The 18,751-nt window shown below is 25.1% G+C and overlaps 1 protein-coding gene across 5 annotated transcripts in view; it reads right to left on the reverse strand.

Annotated features, from left to right (window-relative positions):
- The window catches only part of LOC100198865 (uncharacterized), a 62,789-nt gene that overhangs the window by 7,459 nt on the left and 36,579 nt on the right, over positions 1–18,751 (reverse strand). For 2 of the 5 annotated variants that reach the window (XM_065804702.1, XM_065804704.1), the window contains exons 8-18: positions 16,269–16,322; positions 16,093–16,174; positions 11,104–11,324; positions 7,988–8,296; positions 5,509–5,550; positions 3,519–4,086; positions 3,176–3,226; positions 1,804–2,070; positions 1,536–1,661; positions 1,430–1,441; positions 1,246–1,272 (exon numbers count right to left, since the gene is read on the reverse strand). In XM_065804702.1, coding sequence (XP_065660774.1) covers positions 1,246–1,272; positions 1,430–1,441; positions 1,536–1,661; positions 1,804–2,070; positions 3,176–3,226; positions 3,519–4,086; positions 5,509–5,550; positions 7,988–8,296; positions 11,104–11,324; positions 16,093–16,174; positions 16,269–16,322 — 1,759 coding nt within the window. Of the gene's footprint in view, positions 1–1,245; positions 1,273–1,429; positions 1,442–1,535; positions 1,662–1,803; positions 2,071–3,175; positions 3,227–3,518; positions 4,087–5,508; positions 5,551–7,987; positions 8,297–11,103; positions 11,325–16,092; positions 16,175–16,246; positions 16,323–18,751 lie in introns of all 5 variants that reach the window. The other 3 variants (XM_065804705.1, XM_065804706.1, XM_065804703.1) reach the window with 2 other exon arrangements.

The raw sequence follows: 18,751 nt of genomic DNA on the forward strand, positions 1-18,751 counted from the left end.
CTATTTTCTTATTGTTTAAAGTTTTTTCTCATTATTTTGCATTTGTAATTACAAAATTTGTATTATAAAATGTTTGTAGTATAGAATATTGTAATTATTATTTAATATTATTATATTATTCAAATATTAATTGAATCCTTAAATTGTATATAAGTATTATGAATGTCACCACCACCAACATCACAAACAACAACCTAATCATTATTATTATTACTTTAGGGTAAAACAGTTTAATACATATAATAGTTGATATATAATATTATATTTATTATATATCATTTTAAACTTTTATTAAAGAATTTTTTTTTAATTCCTTAACTCAAGCATTAGAAGCTTGGTAACTAAGCTTGGAGTGGTAAGGTAATATTCATTATTTTTTTAGTTTTTTATTCTTGCTAATTTTTCAAAAACACAATAACATATATACAATAATTCAAAACAAAACAGTTTAAGCAAAAAGACTTTAAATTGTTAAAAAAGTTTTAAAAGGTTTTTTATATTATATATACAATTTTTTTGAGAAATTATTGTGGTTTCTAATTGTTTCTTTTATAAATAATCTATGCGATATAGTTGCAATCATTTAGAGTATCCACTTATAAAGTGTTGTGCTATAAAAAGTTTATAAGTTTAAAAAAATATTATTTCTTTTCAATACAGTATAGTAATGCTATACTAATGGAATTTTTACATTAAATGAACTGGTTATTTCAGAAACATCATAAGTTGTTTTTGGACAAAAATAATGAAGCACATAATCATGATATATGAGGGTAGATACAAGACTTATGGTGTTTCTGAAATGACCCATTCTAATGTAAATGACTTATTGTTATCAATTTACATAAGTTTACATAAGTTACATATTCACACATTTACATAAATTTCTTATACTTTCTTTTAAAAAAGTTCTGAGACTCTCTCTTGCCATTAATTTGGGTTTAATGGCTGCTGTGAGTTCTGTGTAAACATGCACTAATGAGCATTAAAAGCATTAAGTTGCTTGATATTATATGATATATATTACACATTATTTATATATGCATTACACATTATTTATATATGTATGTAAATATAATATTTATTGAGAGATGATTTATATATGTATACAAAGATAAGAATATTATTGAGAGATGTTTGAAAATCATATACTTTTACTTAATTTAAGAAATAAATTTTATATTTGTTTATATAGTTTTTCATTTAGTTTTTCCTTTGAAATAAAAAAAGTTAAATGAAAATTACCTTTCATCAAGTGACTTGCCACATTTGCTGAAAAAAAAATCTTTACAATTTAAACTTCTATTAATAAAAAAATTACTGAGAAAATAATTTAAAAATTAACAATAAATATAATTAAAAATAATTCTAAAACTTCTTCTCTTAATTCATTTTTTTTTTCAACTTCATGAAAAATCAGATAAGTTACCTCCTTGAGAATCTAAAAACAAAATTTATTTCATTCAATACATTTTTTTTAATAACTGAAAAATATACAAACTTAAATGTAAAAAGCAACAAAGGAACTCTCATACTGTAGAGATTTCTGTTAGTTCCTTGTAGATTGTTGGCTTGACTAATAGAAGCGAGAGAATCACGAGCAACCATTTCCTTATCAAGTTTTTCAAAATCAAAATCAGATGGATCATATTCTTTTCCATCTTCAAAATAAATTTTTTATTAATTAAAAATAATATTATTGTAAAATGTAATATGTAATAAAAAAAACAAAAAATCAAATTGATTAGCAAAAACAACAAAGCAAAGAAAGTTGTAAAAATAAAACATTCTAATAATGCTAACCAACTGAGTAAACAGCGTTATGCCAGAATGCACCGCAAGTTCTTGTTGCATCACCCATGCAAGCAACATTACAAACAGAATCTTTTGCTCTCCCATATCTTCCAAAGCCATTACCACAAAAACATAAGTAACCATACTGTACACCAGCAAATTTAAAACCTTGGTACTGGCACTCATTAATGCATGCTTCAGGAGTGGTCTCATAACGAGTGAATCGTTTTGGAAGATCTCGATTTGGTCTGCGATCTTTAAAACAACCTTGATAATCTTTTTAGGAAAAAAAAAATATTTAATTATGTTTAAAAATACATTTTCAGCAATATCAATAAAAAATATTTAAAAAAAATGTTTTATACTTCAAAAGCATTTAACGGTGCTTCTATGACAGATTTTTTAAATAAAAAATCTGTTATAGAAATTGGTTTTAAATTTTTATCAAAACTAAAATGACAAGATATATACTATGATAATATATTTGATAAAATAACAAAATATGGATATAAATAACTATGATAATATATTTGATATATTAAGTAAATGCATAATATGTTAATCTCTTGAAGCCAATCTTCTGAATATATCCTTGATCTTTGAGATATTCAGTAAAAATGATGTTTAAATATATTTTATTATTAGATAATATAAGCATATAAATTGTTTATTAATTGTTTATTAATTAAATTTAACTTTTTCAAAACTGACTATTTATTACCATGAGAACACAGATTTTCACTAACCACACACATATACACAAACGGTTTATGATTTCTGTTGTAATTGTGATTTTTTTCACCATTATTTTTCTATTTTTATCAAACTTTAAAAACTCCTAAAACTTTATCCAAATAATTAACCAATCAAAAGAGTAAAAACAGCTAAAAAGTAACTTATAGTAAAGAGGATCAATAAAGTAATGACATAGATATAATTAGTAATGACATAGATAGAACAGATAATGCTTTGCCAAACTTGCAAACTAAATTAACCAATAGAAATGTTAGCTAAACCTAAACATTTTATAAGTTTTGACATACTACCATTTATCATGTCATAGATATGCGTGCCAGATTTAAGGCTAGTTATCATGTCATAGATACGCATGTCAGATTTGGGAACAAAAAAAATTTAATGTTATACTTTATACTTATTTTACAAGTATATTAAAAACTTACATAAGGAATTAGCCATTGTGATACTTATTATCTTTAAAATAAAATCAACAAACAATAATGAATGAAATTGAACAAAATGAATAAAATGAATGTTTAAATGTGTTAAATAATTTTAATAATATGTTTTCTATGCTACATAATGTATAACAAAACTAAATGTTTTTGCTTAAATACTTAAAAAAAAAAAAAAAAGACATTACGTTTTTTTATTTTTTCTAGTGATTGATTCTTCAACAAATTTTCATATCGAACTAAAAGATGAAAAAGAATAATTAAAAACCAGTTTCAGTCTAACAAAAATGTGCATAGAATGAATTTAGTTTTACAAAAAAATTTAAGACCTGGAGGCCTCTATATAAGTTCTTACTTTTTAATACTGTTTATTTAATTTATTTGTTATTTTATAATTCAAAATTATACTTGAATTAACATGAATTAAAAACAAATTTAAAAATAAACGAGCAATATATTAACATAAGAATATTCTTTACTTTATTTTAAAAAATTCTTATGTTTAAAAAGACAAAAAATTGCCATTAATACCTGTTGCATTTCGAACACATGTACATGGATGATCTGTTCCCACTTTATTTGGATAGCAAGATCGTGCACAGATACTTAGAGCAGGAGTATCTCCAGTAGTGCGAATTGATCCCTTTACATTAACATTTGGAGATATTTGAGGTGTTGAAACTATCAAAGGTGCTTGTTGGATACCAACAGAATGAACAGGTTCTAAACTTGAAGTAATTGGAGACGCAACTTTTTTTTGAGAAGCACCAATAATGACTGGGGAAACAGGATTGTTAACTTGATGATTTCCAATCAGGGTTGCAGGTATGTTTGGGACCGGAAAAAAAACATTGTTAGCAGCTGTGACAGCACCAGGTAAATTAGAGTTTGAAACCATTGCAGAAACTGGATTGGTCAACTCAGGTGCTCGGGGAGGAAAATGTACAATATTTGGGTCTGCAGCCAAAACAACAGTTTTGTTGGAAGGTATTTGTGAACATTTACACGGATTCTCATTCGCAACAGCATGAAGCCCTCCACAGGCTTGAGAACACCATGAGATAGCAAGAGGATCTACTGTTCTAATAGATGACACATTCTAAAAATTAATATACACATTTATTTACATTTTATTTACATGTGAACTAAATTAGTTAAATCTTGTGTGTTTTTTAAATTATTTCTTCTTTAAATGATCTAGGATCAGAAGTTTTTCTATCAATTATGTCAAATGTTTAATCAAAAGTTCAGAGTTGAAACCATTATGTTGGTTTATCAGGGTTGAAGTCATTACATTGGTCTATCAGAGCTGAAGCCATTACATTGGTCTACCAGTGTTGAAGCCATTACATTGGTCAATCATATAAAACATTAAAATCAAGTAAAAGGCTCATTATATTTTTATGTAACATTTTCTAAAGAAAGTACTAGAAATTATGTAAATCTTCTTTTTAAATAAATTTCATATAAATGTCAAACTTTATGTTGGTTTTGTTTTTGCTCATTTGATTTTGCAATTTCTTTTTTAAATGATGTAGAACTAAGTATTATCTAGTTGTGTTTCCATTTTTTTAATCATCACACAAAATTTGGCAGTGTTCACCTAAGCCTCATTCCATAGGAGAATTCAAGAACTTCAAGAATTGTGGCTTATACAAAACTTTTTTGAAAATTCATTTATTTTTGTAGGTGATGCAATCCACACATTTCTCAATATTATTGAACATTATGAAGATTTGAACTTGATGAAGAACTTGATGCATTTAAAATTTATTTTAATTGTTTTGATAAAAAATTTTAATTCTTTTTTTAAAGTAGTTGTCATGGCACAATAGATTTTTTGTCAAACAAACATTTCTACAATTTATGCATATTTTATTGCCCTTTATCATAAGATGTTGCCAAAAACTTTTAGCTTTGCATAAAATAAATAATTTCTTTCTAAGTGTTATTTAATTATGATCTTATTTTTATATACCTTCAAGAAAACTCTTGTTGCAAAAAGTGAAATTATTTCAAAACTAAATATATGCAACATTTATTCGTAATTTTAGCAATAATTATTCTAGGAGTAACTACTTTATAAAATTCAGAACACGATGCTTTAAGAATCTTTATTCTTTTAAATTAATAATCTTAAATAAATAAAATTAAAAAAAAGAAATAAAATATTGTCATGCCAACTTATCAACACTAAACAGTCAGTTATCAAGTACCAGAGCGCAAACACTTCTTTAGAAACACTCTACTTGTCAGCGTAATAAAGCTGTAAAATGTAGACTCTTTAGCTAAGTATTCTTCAAAAATACCTTTCAGCAAAATAGGAGCAATTAATGGAAACATAACTTAAAAAACTGATGCAGTAACTATCTTGCAAACATTTAATAACCTTCTATCTAAATATATATTTGAGCTTAACGAAACTTCAGGTTCTGTATCATTTAAAGAAGAAATTAGAAAAAGATTTTTTTTTAAAAACTGATGAAGACCATAGCAACACATAAAAGGTTTTTAAGCTTACCAATGTATGAGTCTTAACTACAGTTTTTTGTTGCAGCGTTGCCTAATGAAAAAAAGTACTAATACAATTAGTAGAGGTTTCTTTTTTTTTTTTTACAATATTATTTCTTAATTTAAACTATTATTTTGAACTATTAATTATTACCTAGTTTTGAACGTTTATTTAATATAACTTTAACAAATAATTAGTACAATTAAGTTAAACTGATTTAATTAAAATTTTTCATTTACAATATTTCAATCCTTTTTTTATCTACTTTTATATACAATTTTTATATACAATTTTAGCGCGATACTACCAGGGACATGGAGGGGATCGAACATAATTTCTTTTAATAAAGAAAATATATAAAAAAGGTACTTCAAAATTTAGGGTCTAGGTCCTAAGTCAAAAGTTGAGGGTCTGGGTCTTCAACTACAGTTTCACTACCACTTCACAAGTACTATCAGCAATACTAGATAGATATTAATGAATCCTAATTAATAAACATTATTTTATTAACTAATATATATATATATATATATATATATATATATATATATATATATATATATATATATATATATATATATATAAATGGCATTTAAAATGACTGGTGTTTTTTCAATTTTAGTAAAAGAAAAAACAAAAATTTTTTTAAATCCTTTCAAAAATTTTAAATCTTTTCAAAAAGAACTTTTTCGTTAATATTTTTACTGTTTCCCTTATTTATTTATTTTATTTATTTATTTTTTTGGCTTTTATTTTTATCTTTTGTTTTATTTTTTTTGTTTTATATCAAACATGTATCAACTGATTTCTTTAGTCATAGGCACAGCTGAGTGCACTGCATTAATGAACACATTAAGCTGTAAATGCAGTAAATGTACATACATCAACTGAGAGTTTGGGTCTAATAGATTGCCTTTTAAGTCTTTTTAACGTTTTTAAACTTTTTTTTTTACTTTAAAATCAGTAATATATAACATATATGCATATATATATATATATATATATATATATATATATATATATATATATATATATATATATATATATATATATACATATATATATATATATATATATATATATATATATATATATATATATATATATATATATATATATATATATATATATATATATATATACACATATATATAGCACGTCACAAATAAAAATCTGAACAAACATTTTAACTTCAATATATGTGTCTAGCAATGTTTTATAGTTTTCTAATTTTACTTATTTTGTTGCAAATTTAATCCTCTGCAATATGAATAAGTCTTTCTTTTTTTCAGAACTTAACTAAACATGTCTAAAACCTCAAATAATCAAGTGGCAATCCAAAAACGAATGTACATTCGTTTTTGGATTGCCATTATTTGGATTTACATTTAAATAAGAACAAAATGTTTATTATTATCACTTTTGCATGAAAAATTTCCCAAAATTGACCCTGTACAATATGCTGCAATGAAAAGAGAACATAGGACCAGAAAAATTGCAAACAAAACTCCTAAAAAACAGATAAAACGCCTAGAAAAGGTGATGGATAAGAAGAATGATGTTTAACAGTAAAGTTTAGCTTTCTAAAATTATTAACAAGAAGACATTTGTTATCATAAAAAAACTAAAGCGCCAAAAAGAACATTGGCTCAGAAAGCATTACATTGCTCATTTAGGCCAAGCAGCCTAAAAGGGTGTGTACATTTCCATATGTCTAGTTAAACTAAAGAAGTTCATCAATGAGGTTTACAAAAATGACAAAATTGTGTACTGACCTGATCTAGCTTCAACCCACTATTTAAACAAAGTTCAAGATTACCTAAAATGCAAAAATATTGAGTACGTGCTGAGAGATAAAAATCCTGCTAATGTACACAAATTGCACTTGATAGTGGATTTTCGGACTGAAACTAAAAAATTGGTGTTTGCAGATAACTTGTAAGTTTGAAATCGCTTTTAACTAAAAAATCTAATTGAGTATTGTATGAAAAAAATCTACCAAAATCACGTACATTGACTTGGAGCAAGTAAGTTTGCAAGAGTTTACTGTGTTTGCCAAAATGGACTGATAAACAAATAATTTTTGTATAACTTTGTTAAACACAAGTTACTAGTTATTGTGATTTTTAAAATAATAAAATTGATAAGGGATTTATGTTTGTGACATGTTATATATACATATATTCAGTGTATATTTTTTAAATAAAAACATTCCTAAACTTCCACTTCTTTGAGAGGTTGAAAAGTATTTTATGGAACCAACCAAGAGCTAGTTTCAAGCTGTAAAATAATTGTATAAAGTTTTTATGAAATTTTTATTTAAAACACACGTAGAACTTGCCCACCAACATCTCATTATCTCTTAAAAACTCTATTCAGTCAGATTCAGAACCTACACTCAACCCCACCTCACCACCTCACACACACACACATCTAAAAAAACAATTTTTTACTTAACAAACAATTCTACCAATTTTTAATTTCAGACCTTTAGAGCTTTCACAGAAGCAAATTCTTGAGCTGTAGCATTTTGTAAAAGTGTTTCATTCATTTTCAGATCACCTTCACATCTACATGGATATAAAACAGCAATGCCACGTGGATAACATGCTCTGGTACATAAACAATGTGGACTGTCATCATTGCATAACTTTGGACCAAAAGCGGCTAGTGTTTTGCTTGCTTTATCAGATGATTTGTGAGGTAATAAGAAAGCAGTAAATTTTTTTGCAACAGTTTTTGCAAGTTGAACGGCTGGTTTGTTTTGCCACCCTTCTGAACATTCACAAGGAAAAAACTAAAAAAAATATTTAAATAATAATAACTAAAGGATATATTTGAACTTAATACTTAGTAGCTGTGACTAATTAATTAAAAAATAAAATTGTTAAAAAATATTCTACTATACATAAAACATTTTGTTTTGAAAGTTATGCTTTTACTATTTAAAATACTTATGTTGTTAATATTCAACTTTAATTATTATAACATTATTATTGTTTGAAATATTATTTATGTTTGACATCCAAAAGTATTTCCAAATTAAAAAAAAAAGTTACATCTAAAAGAGTCTTTGAAAAAAAAAAAAGATTTTTAAACAAGATTTTTTTTTCAAAATCTTTGATTTTCTTTTAAGCTTTGACATTAAAGTCATATCATATAATTCAGATAATTCAATTCAAAATCATATAATTCAAACATATAAATTCATACAGATCATTCTATTCTCTCAAGAATATTTTCAGTTCACAATAAAGAGAAATAACACATTTTTATTGGTTGAAACAATAACTCTAGAAATAACACATTTTTATTGGTTGAAACAATAGCTCTAGAAATAACACGTTTGCTTTTAATGTTTGCAAACATGAATTTTCTGACCTGAAAAACCTTTTTGAATAAAATATTGATTAATAAAAAATGACAAAAAATCATTAAAAACCTCTTAATATTAAAACTTTATCAATTAACTAAATTTCATAAATTAAAAAAAATGACAATGACAAGCATATATAAGTAATAAACAATAATTTATTAAAAATTTAAATCTATAAATTATTTATCTAACATACACAACTCATTTTTTGAAAAACCCGTTCTTCTGATATTTGGAAATAGCAAAACATCTTTATTTGGTGCCAGTATAATAAAATAAGTTATATTTAAGTCACATAGATAAGTTACTTGAAAAACATCAAAAAATTCTGGATCTGCCCAAATTAAGTTTTAAATAAAAGACATATTTAAATAAAGGACATGTCGTCTCATCTCAAAAAACAACCAAAGAATTTAGCAAAAATTTTATATAATAGTTGCAACACAAACACCACTAACAACATCATACTGAAATAAAGTGCAATGGATTATCATTCCAACCATTTTTATGCAAGAATATATAAAAATTAAATTTGTTTAATTTCAGGCCTTAGATTTATAAGACTGTCTTTTCAATGACAACATACTCATTTACTTGAAGGTCCTCATTAATAACAGTTTTCAGTTATTTTTTTTTATAACTTCATCATGTCTGCTTAGGCCCCTCTTCAATATCCACAACTTCGAAGTTATTTTGATGGTCGCAGTCTTCTAAACCGACTGTTTTTCTTTTGTTCTCAGTCAATTCAATTACTAACTTGCATTTTAAAACTATGTCCGACTGAAATGACATCAATTCTCATAACATTCCTATTGTAATAAAGCTATCATTCCCCATAATAGAGGTGAAAATAAAAATCATTAAAGAAATAAATAAACAAATAAAGAAAGAAATAAAAATTAAATATATTTAATATGGAAAACATAAAAATAATAAAAAAAAGAACTCTCTAACTTTCTCCATTTACACATGCGCTCTGATTCAACCATATAGTCAAGATATCTAGCTCTAAGCCCTGAGATAAGCATATTGATGGAATCATGCGTTTCAGTACATATATCAACCAAGGGTTTATATTTCGGCATACAGATAAAGAAGGTGGCAAAGTATGTATTTTATCATGTTCTACAATATACACAATCTTAAATATCTTCTTTTCTTAACTAAACTTTTTTTATGTCATCTGTTGCACACTTCTTTTAAGTTATCTTAATTCAACTTCTACCTTCTTTCTGAAACTGCTAACTCTCTACATGCACCCAATCAACTGCATCTTTATGTCCAATGTTCTCTTTATGATAAACCTTGATCTCCACCATATCCTTTAGTATTCTGTCAAAACGTTTTTCAAAGTTCACAAAGACTACAGATTGTTTTTCTTATCAAAAAATCTTTTTTGAATTTGATATACAATAAATATTGCATCTGTTATTCTTTTTTCATAAATAAGGATATTTTTAGGGGTTCCTATATACCTTAAATCAGGTATAGCAATTTGAAGTCTATTCAAACATATGTATGAGTCAAAAATAAAACTGCATTTTAAAGTAAGCAAAAACCAAAAAAGCAGAATATATACATCCTTCATCAGAATGAAGCTGGTCCATAATTTAAGATCATATATTTTTACAAACTTTTTTATATACTCTTACAGGGGTTTGGTAAGTTAATTTCTATTCTAAATTCTACCTAAACAAAATTTTATTATTTTTATTATTAACACTTTAATGTCTAACTCAATTTAGGCCAAAAATGGACATAATGTGTTTCTAAAATGACTGATTGAAATGTTACATGCCACATCTAGGCTTTTTAAATTTCTTTATCCTTTAATGCAAAAATATTAATTGTTAATGTACTTAATTTTGTAGTTTTAGCAATCAATATTGAACCACAATGCTTTTCTTGCTGTATCTTAATCATTGTTTTTGTAATATAAGTAAATTTTTAAAATTTTTAAATTTTTAAATGAAAAAAAATTTCTACTACTGTAACATACAATTTAGTCAAGTGTTGTGTTTTTACAGCAGTCATTTGATTTTTCAATTTTTTTAACTTCTTGAAAAACATTGTTTTTTTCAAACAACTCACAAGCTTTAAACTTTTCTACCTTTATTTCTTAAATATTTAATACAAATATATACCTATTACCTTTATATGCAAGTTATATAAAAATAAATGTCGAAAATAATTTTTAAAATAAAAATCAATCATTAATAATCACTTACAGATAATGCTTTTCTTGGAAGACAACTCTTTCTACAAATACATTCTCCAGTTGTGCAATTTTCAGGTACAATTGAGCTTTTAACAGCGCTATCTGTTCTTGGTGCTTCACTCTTCTTTTTTGTTTTCCAATGAACAGGTTCAGGATAAATAACTTTGGTAGGATAATCTTCATCATCCATCTTTCCTCTTTTGGTTGCATTATTGTGTTTAGAAATGCTTCCTAAATCATAAACATTTTTCATTCATTATGTTCATTCTTGATCATATACATAAAATCATTATGTGAAAAAAAAATGAAAAAGAAATTTTTAAAGAATCTAACATGGAAATCTATGCAAATATAAAGAAAATGCTACCGAAACATTTAAGTGGTTAAATTGTTGACAATACTTTTGTTTGTTACAAAAATACTTATTATATATTTATATGATGTAGATAAAAAAATAGATAACTATAGTAACAATTGCATTTATATGATGTAGATAAAATTCATGTCAAAAGATAGTAAAAAAGTGTAAATAAATGACAAAATAAAACTCAGGTTAAAAAAATCCAATTTTCCATTCATAATGCAAAACATCACATCATTGTCAAAGTTTCATAAAGAATAAATAAATAAAAGTTCAAATCTTTTATTTATTTATTGCACTTTTATTGGTTATTATTGTTTTTAAGATCTTAAAGATTGTATACATATATTATACACATCTTAAAGATTGTATACATATATTATACACATCTGGACTGAGGTCCAGATGTATTTTTAAACAGTTTCTCAATACAATATCATTGACCGCTTCTAGAGTAAAGCTAAGTAAACCACACAAAAAGTTTCTTTTATCAAGAAATAATTGTTTGTATAACTATTAATCATTCTCATAAGGCTTTCCATTAACATCTTATGGTAGTTAAAATAAAAAAATTTTAATTTTAATTTTTTTATTAGTTTAATAACTAATATTAATATTAATTTTTGTATCTATTTACAAATTTTCATACAAGTTGTTCAGTATTTTAATTGAGCTTATTACGGATTATTTAAATCTGATAAACATAAAAAGGAAACGTTATGTAAACAAGTTTAAAGCTTTTATCAAAGGAAGATCACATATAGCACTGATTAACCCATCTTTCAGAAATGATTGCTTTAATGATCAATCAATCAATCAATCATATATATTCTGAAAAAATATTTTCATGGATATTTACAAATAGTAATTCAACTAATGTTAAGTAAACACCAAAAAATGCAGATCTTATATATATATATATATATATATATATATATATATATATATATATATATATATATATATATATATATATATATATATATATATATATATATATATATATATATAATAATGATAAACACAAAAAAAGAACAACAATAAAAAGTAAAAGAAGAAAAGAAAAAGCATCGATTTAATAAAAAATCTATTTAAGAAAGAAAACGTATAATTAGATCAAAAGAATTACACCAAGTTAATGATAATATAACAATAACTACAATATTTAGAGAGGAAAGAAATAACACTTTAAAAATAATTACTAAAAAATTACACATAACAAGCGTAAAAAAAAAAGTAAATAAAGGGTACCTTTTAAAAAATGTATAGAGACCAAAAAAAAACAATAGACAAACAATAACAACAAATCATAAATTAAGAAAGCATAAAGTAGAAAACCGAATAGCTTACGACAAAAATTAATTAACGATACTGGATAAACAGAAAACAATAATTGTTAATTACAACAAAAACAACAACAACAACAACAACAACAACAACAACAACGACAACAACAACAACAACAACAACAACAACAACAACAACAACAATAACAACAACAAATAGTTTACAAAAATTGTAAAAAAGTTTTAATTCGAATATATATTTTTTAATTCTCTTCTCCGACTTTATTTTTTGTTTATCATCAATTTTTCTAATATCATCTATTTTTCTTATATCATCTATTTTTCTTAAAAATCTTTTGTTTCCTTTTTTCTCTTATTTTTCAACTTTTTCCCTATTAGTTTTCTTTTAATTTTCTTTTTCCCTATTAGTTTTCTTTCCATTTTCTTTCTTTTTCTTTTTTCTTTTCTTTACTATTTAATTATTTTTTTAATCTTTTTTTTTGTTGAAAAAAACACGTTCGCCATTTAGCGAAGCCATTGCGAAGATGTAAATTGAAATCAAAAATAGTTATTTTGGCATAACCAAGAAAAAAAAATTCTCTATTTTTCATTCGTTAGTAGAAACTCGGTTAAACTGTAGGATGGTTTATATACACTGCAAAACTTTGACTTCAATAATCTGGTTATTGGAACAGTGGAAATCTGAGAACTTTTTAAAGTTAAATCAGTTTGTTTAGCTCTTCAAAATACTCTTCTTGAAATTTAGTTACTAAATTTATATAAAACTTTTTTTTTGATAAACATGAATGGTAGAGAAATATATAGATATTTTATAAACTTAAATTTGGTAAACTTTTAATTTTTTTTCAACATCTTCGCTTCCAACAAGGTTGCAAGCAACCACTATTAGAGTTGGAAGTTACTGGAAGAGAAAAGATGAAGTTTATAGAGCAAGATAACGGTTGACACACAACTTAAAATATTGCAAACTATATGAATCAGGAAAGGAACATGAAGGAAGCGAATTCCAAAGAACTGATGTTCAAGGAAAAAAACTAGACAAATAAGAGTTTTTGGAGCACTTAGGAACAGTTATAGAAAAAGAATGAGACTTAATTGAATGACGAGTAACACAAGAATGAATTTTAGTAGATGGCACAAGAGACGCTAGCTCTTTAGAGCAGTGCCCATTATAGTATTTATAGAAAAGTGAAAGAGAAGCAATATTATGACAATGTGATAATGGTCAGAGGTTGGCTGCAAGAGCAGGTCCAACTATGCATTTTTGCAACTTGTCTAAAAGAGAAAGGGCATCATTAGAAGATCTGCCCCAGATATGGCAACAGTATTCCATTCAAGGATTTGAGATTTGTATAGAGAAAGAATAGAATTTGGAGTAAAAAGTTTGCGACCACGATAAAGAGATACAACCTTAGCATATGCTAATTTTGCAATGGATTTGATATATGGTTTCCAAGAAAGATCAGATGTAAGAGTTAATCCTAGAAGATGAAGGGCAGATGACTTGTTGAGTACATCACCATTCATAAATATAAGAAGATCTAAATTATTGCAGTAACAATTGGCTGAAAAGAAATTGGGTTCTATCTGAGTTAAAGTCTACCAGCCGCTGAGAAAGGTGATATCTTTTTGCTGTAGCAAAATGATATCACTTTTCTCAGCATGAAATTTGAGAAAAGAAAATTTTTTTGTGACCTGAGAATAGCGGGCTTTAGCATTAGACAAAACTTTTTTACAATGGTTTCTAGCAATAGTAAACAGGTGTTTGTTTTCTAAAGAAAAAAAGGAAGATAACCATCAACACTAAGATCACAAGATGAGACAGCTGAACTCAAATTAGTCTCAAATGAAGTAGCATATTTGATGTCAGTGTGATGATATGATAAAGTATACTTGAGGTCAGTGTGTTGTTTAGTATAGCATAGATTTAAGATTAAGCAAATACTCTTTGCTCAATTGACTTGAGTTGGTCAGTTTGTTTTTGGATTTAAATATGGAATTTGCTCAATTGAGTTGAATTGGTCTGTTTGTTTTCAACATCATATGTATAATTGGGTGTAATACATTTATAAAGATACAACCAAATATTTGTAAACTGATAATGTAGCTGTAGCAGTAATATGTGGGACTTGAAAATACATTAATTGAATTCTAGAAGATGCTTTTTGCATAAATATAAAGTAGGTTTTAGTATATGCCTAATGCTTAAACCACTCTAAATACTTGTATAGCATAATAGCTTATAACTTTTGTTCTTTAAAATAAACCAACATTTAACGTTGGCGGACATTAATATTAAATGTTTCTATTAACCAAGTTGTTTGTTAAGATTATTTTTTTTTAATTTTTAGATAAAGCAAACGCTCTATCACTACTGCATTTTACAACAGATATCAGAATTTCAACTTTTAAATAAAAATAACAAATGTTTAAAACGAAGTTAGCTTTAACCTATTATTATGTTAAATTATTATCTATTAAAACTTTTAAAAAATTGAGTGAAAAATAAAACAGTTTTTCTTTTTTAAATTTTTTTTTAACTATTATTCTAAAGTACAAGTTAAAGTTCAGAATCGAAGAATTTAAAGAATAGAAAAAAAGAAAAGGAGAGAAGAATTTTAAAGAATAGAAAAAAAGAAAAGGAAATCATTGTTTTTATATTTTTAATATTAAATTTTATGCCTTTAAAACTTTTCTTTTTTATTTTTTAACTAAAAGTTACTTTATATTTTTGCTGAAAATTCTAACCATAGTATTAAAGATTGTCACTTTTAAAAATTAATAATTCTAATCCAATATTATTGATAATATATTATTAAATAAAATTTTAACATTATTATAACATTAACTAATAAAACTTCTTAACAACTGTTTAACTTAATTAGAAATAAAAATTAGAAATAACAAGAAGCAAAAAGTAACTACATTCTTCTCTAATAACTCAACAATTGTTAAAAAAATTGAAACTGGAATTTGAATTGAGAAAACTGGAAAAGAGTTGTAATGATAATTTAGAAAAAAAAAGATTTCCTCAAGTTTAGTAACCCCACTACCATAAAACAAACCATTATCAACTACTATTGATTATATTAATCTACTATCATCATATCAATCACTATCATCATAAGTTACTATCATCGCAAATCTCTATTGGTCATATCAATCTACTATTGCCATATCAATCACTGTCATCACAGAATTCACTTGCCCCTTAACTTCAATTTAAATATTTTGGGATGAGTAATTTAAGTCATTTTATAGTAATTGCATCATTTAAGAGTAAAAAGTAAACAGTTTTAAGATTTATAAAGACAATACTAGATTACATTACCTCTTTTGGATTCAAAAAACAACTTTGTTAATTTATGGTCCACTTCAGCTTTATGTGATAAAGCCTTTCCAATTTCATTAGCCTAAAAAAAAGAAATTAAATTAATAGAATAATATATTACAGATTATCTGTTAAATACAATATTTAAAAAAACCTTTTTAGGCTGAATAACTCACTGGCTGAGTCAACAACCATCTTGCATAATCTTGAGCGGCTCCATCAACAGAAACCTAAAGTTATTTTGTATAACTATTTTACTTTCTCTACTCAATAATAAACAAAGAACATTCTTATTAAAACTTAAATTGATTGTGTATTTAGGTTAAATTTAAATGAACTAAGATTTTATTTTCAATAATGATGATGATAACAACATCAACAACAACAACAACAACAACAACAACAACAACAACAACAACAACAACAACAATAACAACAGTAACAACAACAACAACAACAATACCAACAATAACAACAATAACAACAACAACAATAATAACAAAATCAATCATTATAATAATAAGGTAAAAAGAATAGTAATGACAACAGTAATAACTATTTTAAAATAAAAAAAAGAAATGAAAAAATAATTACTTACAACATGAGACGACTAAATTAATTATAAGGATAATATTTTATAATGATTATGATGTGTCATAAACAAGATCAAAAGAGTTAAAAATACAATAAACACAATAAAAAAATTCTTCTTCTGTGTTTTATGAGATAAAGAAACATTTTACGAGATAGTACAAGAAAAATTTAATGAGATGGTACAAGAAACATTTAATGAGATGGTACAAGAAACATTTAATGAGATAGTACAAGAAACATTTTATGAGATGGTATAAGAAGTGTTTTATGAGATAGTACAAGAAATGTTTTATGAGGTGGTACAAGAAACATTTTATGAGATGGTATAAGAAGCGTTTTATGAGATAGTACAAGAAACATTTAATGAGATGGTATAAGAAACATTTTATGAGATAGTACAAGAAACATTTAATGAGATGGTATAAGAAGTGTTTTATGAGATAGTACAAGAAATGTTTTATGAGGTGGTACAAGAAACATTTTATGAGATGGTATAAGAAACATTTTATGAGATAGTACAAGAAATGTTTTATGAGATGGTATAAGAAACCTTTTATGTGATGGTACAAGAAACATTTTATGAGATGGTATAAGAAGCGTTTTATGAGATAGTACAAGAAACATTTAATGAGATGGTATAAGAAGTGTTTTATGAGATAGTACAAGAAATGTTTTATGAGGTGGTACAAGAAACATTTTATGAGATGGTATAAGAAACATTTTATGAGATAGTACAAGAAACATTTAATGAGATGGTATAAGAAGTGTTTTATGAGATAGTACAAGAAATGTTTTATGAGGTGGTACAAGAAACATTTTATGAGATGGTATAAGAAGCGTTTTATGAGATAGTACAAGAAATGTTTTATGAGATGGTATAAGAAACCTTTTATGTGATGGTACAAGAAACATTTTATGAGATGGTACAAGTAAACTTTATGTTATGGAACAAGAAATGTTTGATGAGATGGTAAAAGGTACGTTTTATAAGATGGTACAAGGTATGTTTTATGAGATGGTACATTAGGCTTTCCATTACATATATTTCGAGTAAAGTGTGTATGTATTAATCTAATTTTTAAAAGAGAAGTTTTTTTAAATAATTTTTGGAGCACTTAAGAAGAGTCACAGTAAAAATATGAGAACTAATTGAAGGATGAGTAACACCATAATGAATTTTAGTAGATGGCACAGGAGACATTAGCTCTTTAGAGCAGCATCTATTATAGTATTTATAGAAAAGAGAAAGAGAAGCAATACATAATTATAGACCATGTGACAATGGTTTAATCAATTATTTTTTACAAAAATAAATACAGTTAACAATAAAATATAAATATTGCAATAATATTTTTGTGAAGGGATAATACAAATAGTACAAGACTAATTCAAAGCAGAGACCTTGTAAAAAAAAAAAAAAAAAACTAATAATAAAAAGATCTTCCCAGAAAATTAAAAAAAAACGAAAATTAAAAAAAAAATACTACTACTAATAATAATACAAAAGACAAACACAACAACTAAAGGAACAAAAATAAACCCATTTATATATAATAATAATACTAATAATAATACAAAAACTAACAAAAATAAGTACCATAATAATACTGACAATAGATAATAATAATAATTGATTAAAATAATGAAATAATAAAGGTTAATAGTATGGTAGAAGAAAAGAAAATGGTAGAAGAAAAGTATTATCGAATAAAGAAAAAAATTATTGAATTAGAGTTGAAGATAACAGGATGAAGAAAAAATACTAATACTAACTAAATATTTAATATAAATACCAATAAATATGAATATAATAATAAATGCTAAATATAGAAATATCAATTAAATCTAGTATAAACATTGAGTATGGTAACTATAGTTATAATACTCTTTTATTTTATGCATTGTTGTCAAGATAGCTTTGTTTAATTTTACTTGAAAAAAACAGGTTGGCTGCAAGAGCAGATCCAACAAAGTTTACAAAGATCTTGTAGTATATCAATAAAAATATTTTTAGTATTTTTTGCTATGAATTGTCAGTGCCAAATTGTTCTGTCTTTTTTGCAGG

Source organism: Hydra vulgaris, chromosome 09, assembly GCF_038396675.1.
Source record: "Hydra vulgaris chromosome 09, alternate assembly HydraT2T_AEP".
NCBI classification, from domain to species: Eukaryota; Metazoa; Cnidaria; class Hydrozoa; order Anthoathecata; family Hydridae; genus Hydra; species Hydra vulgaris.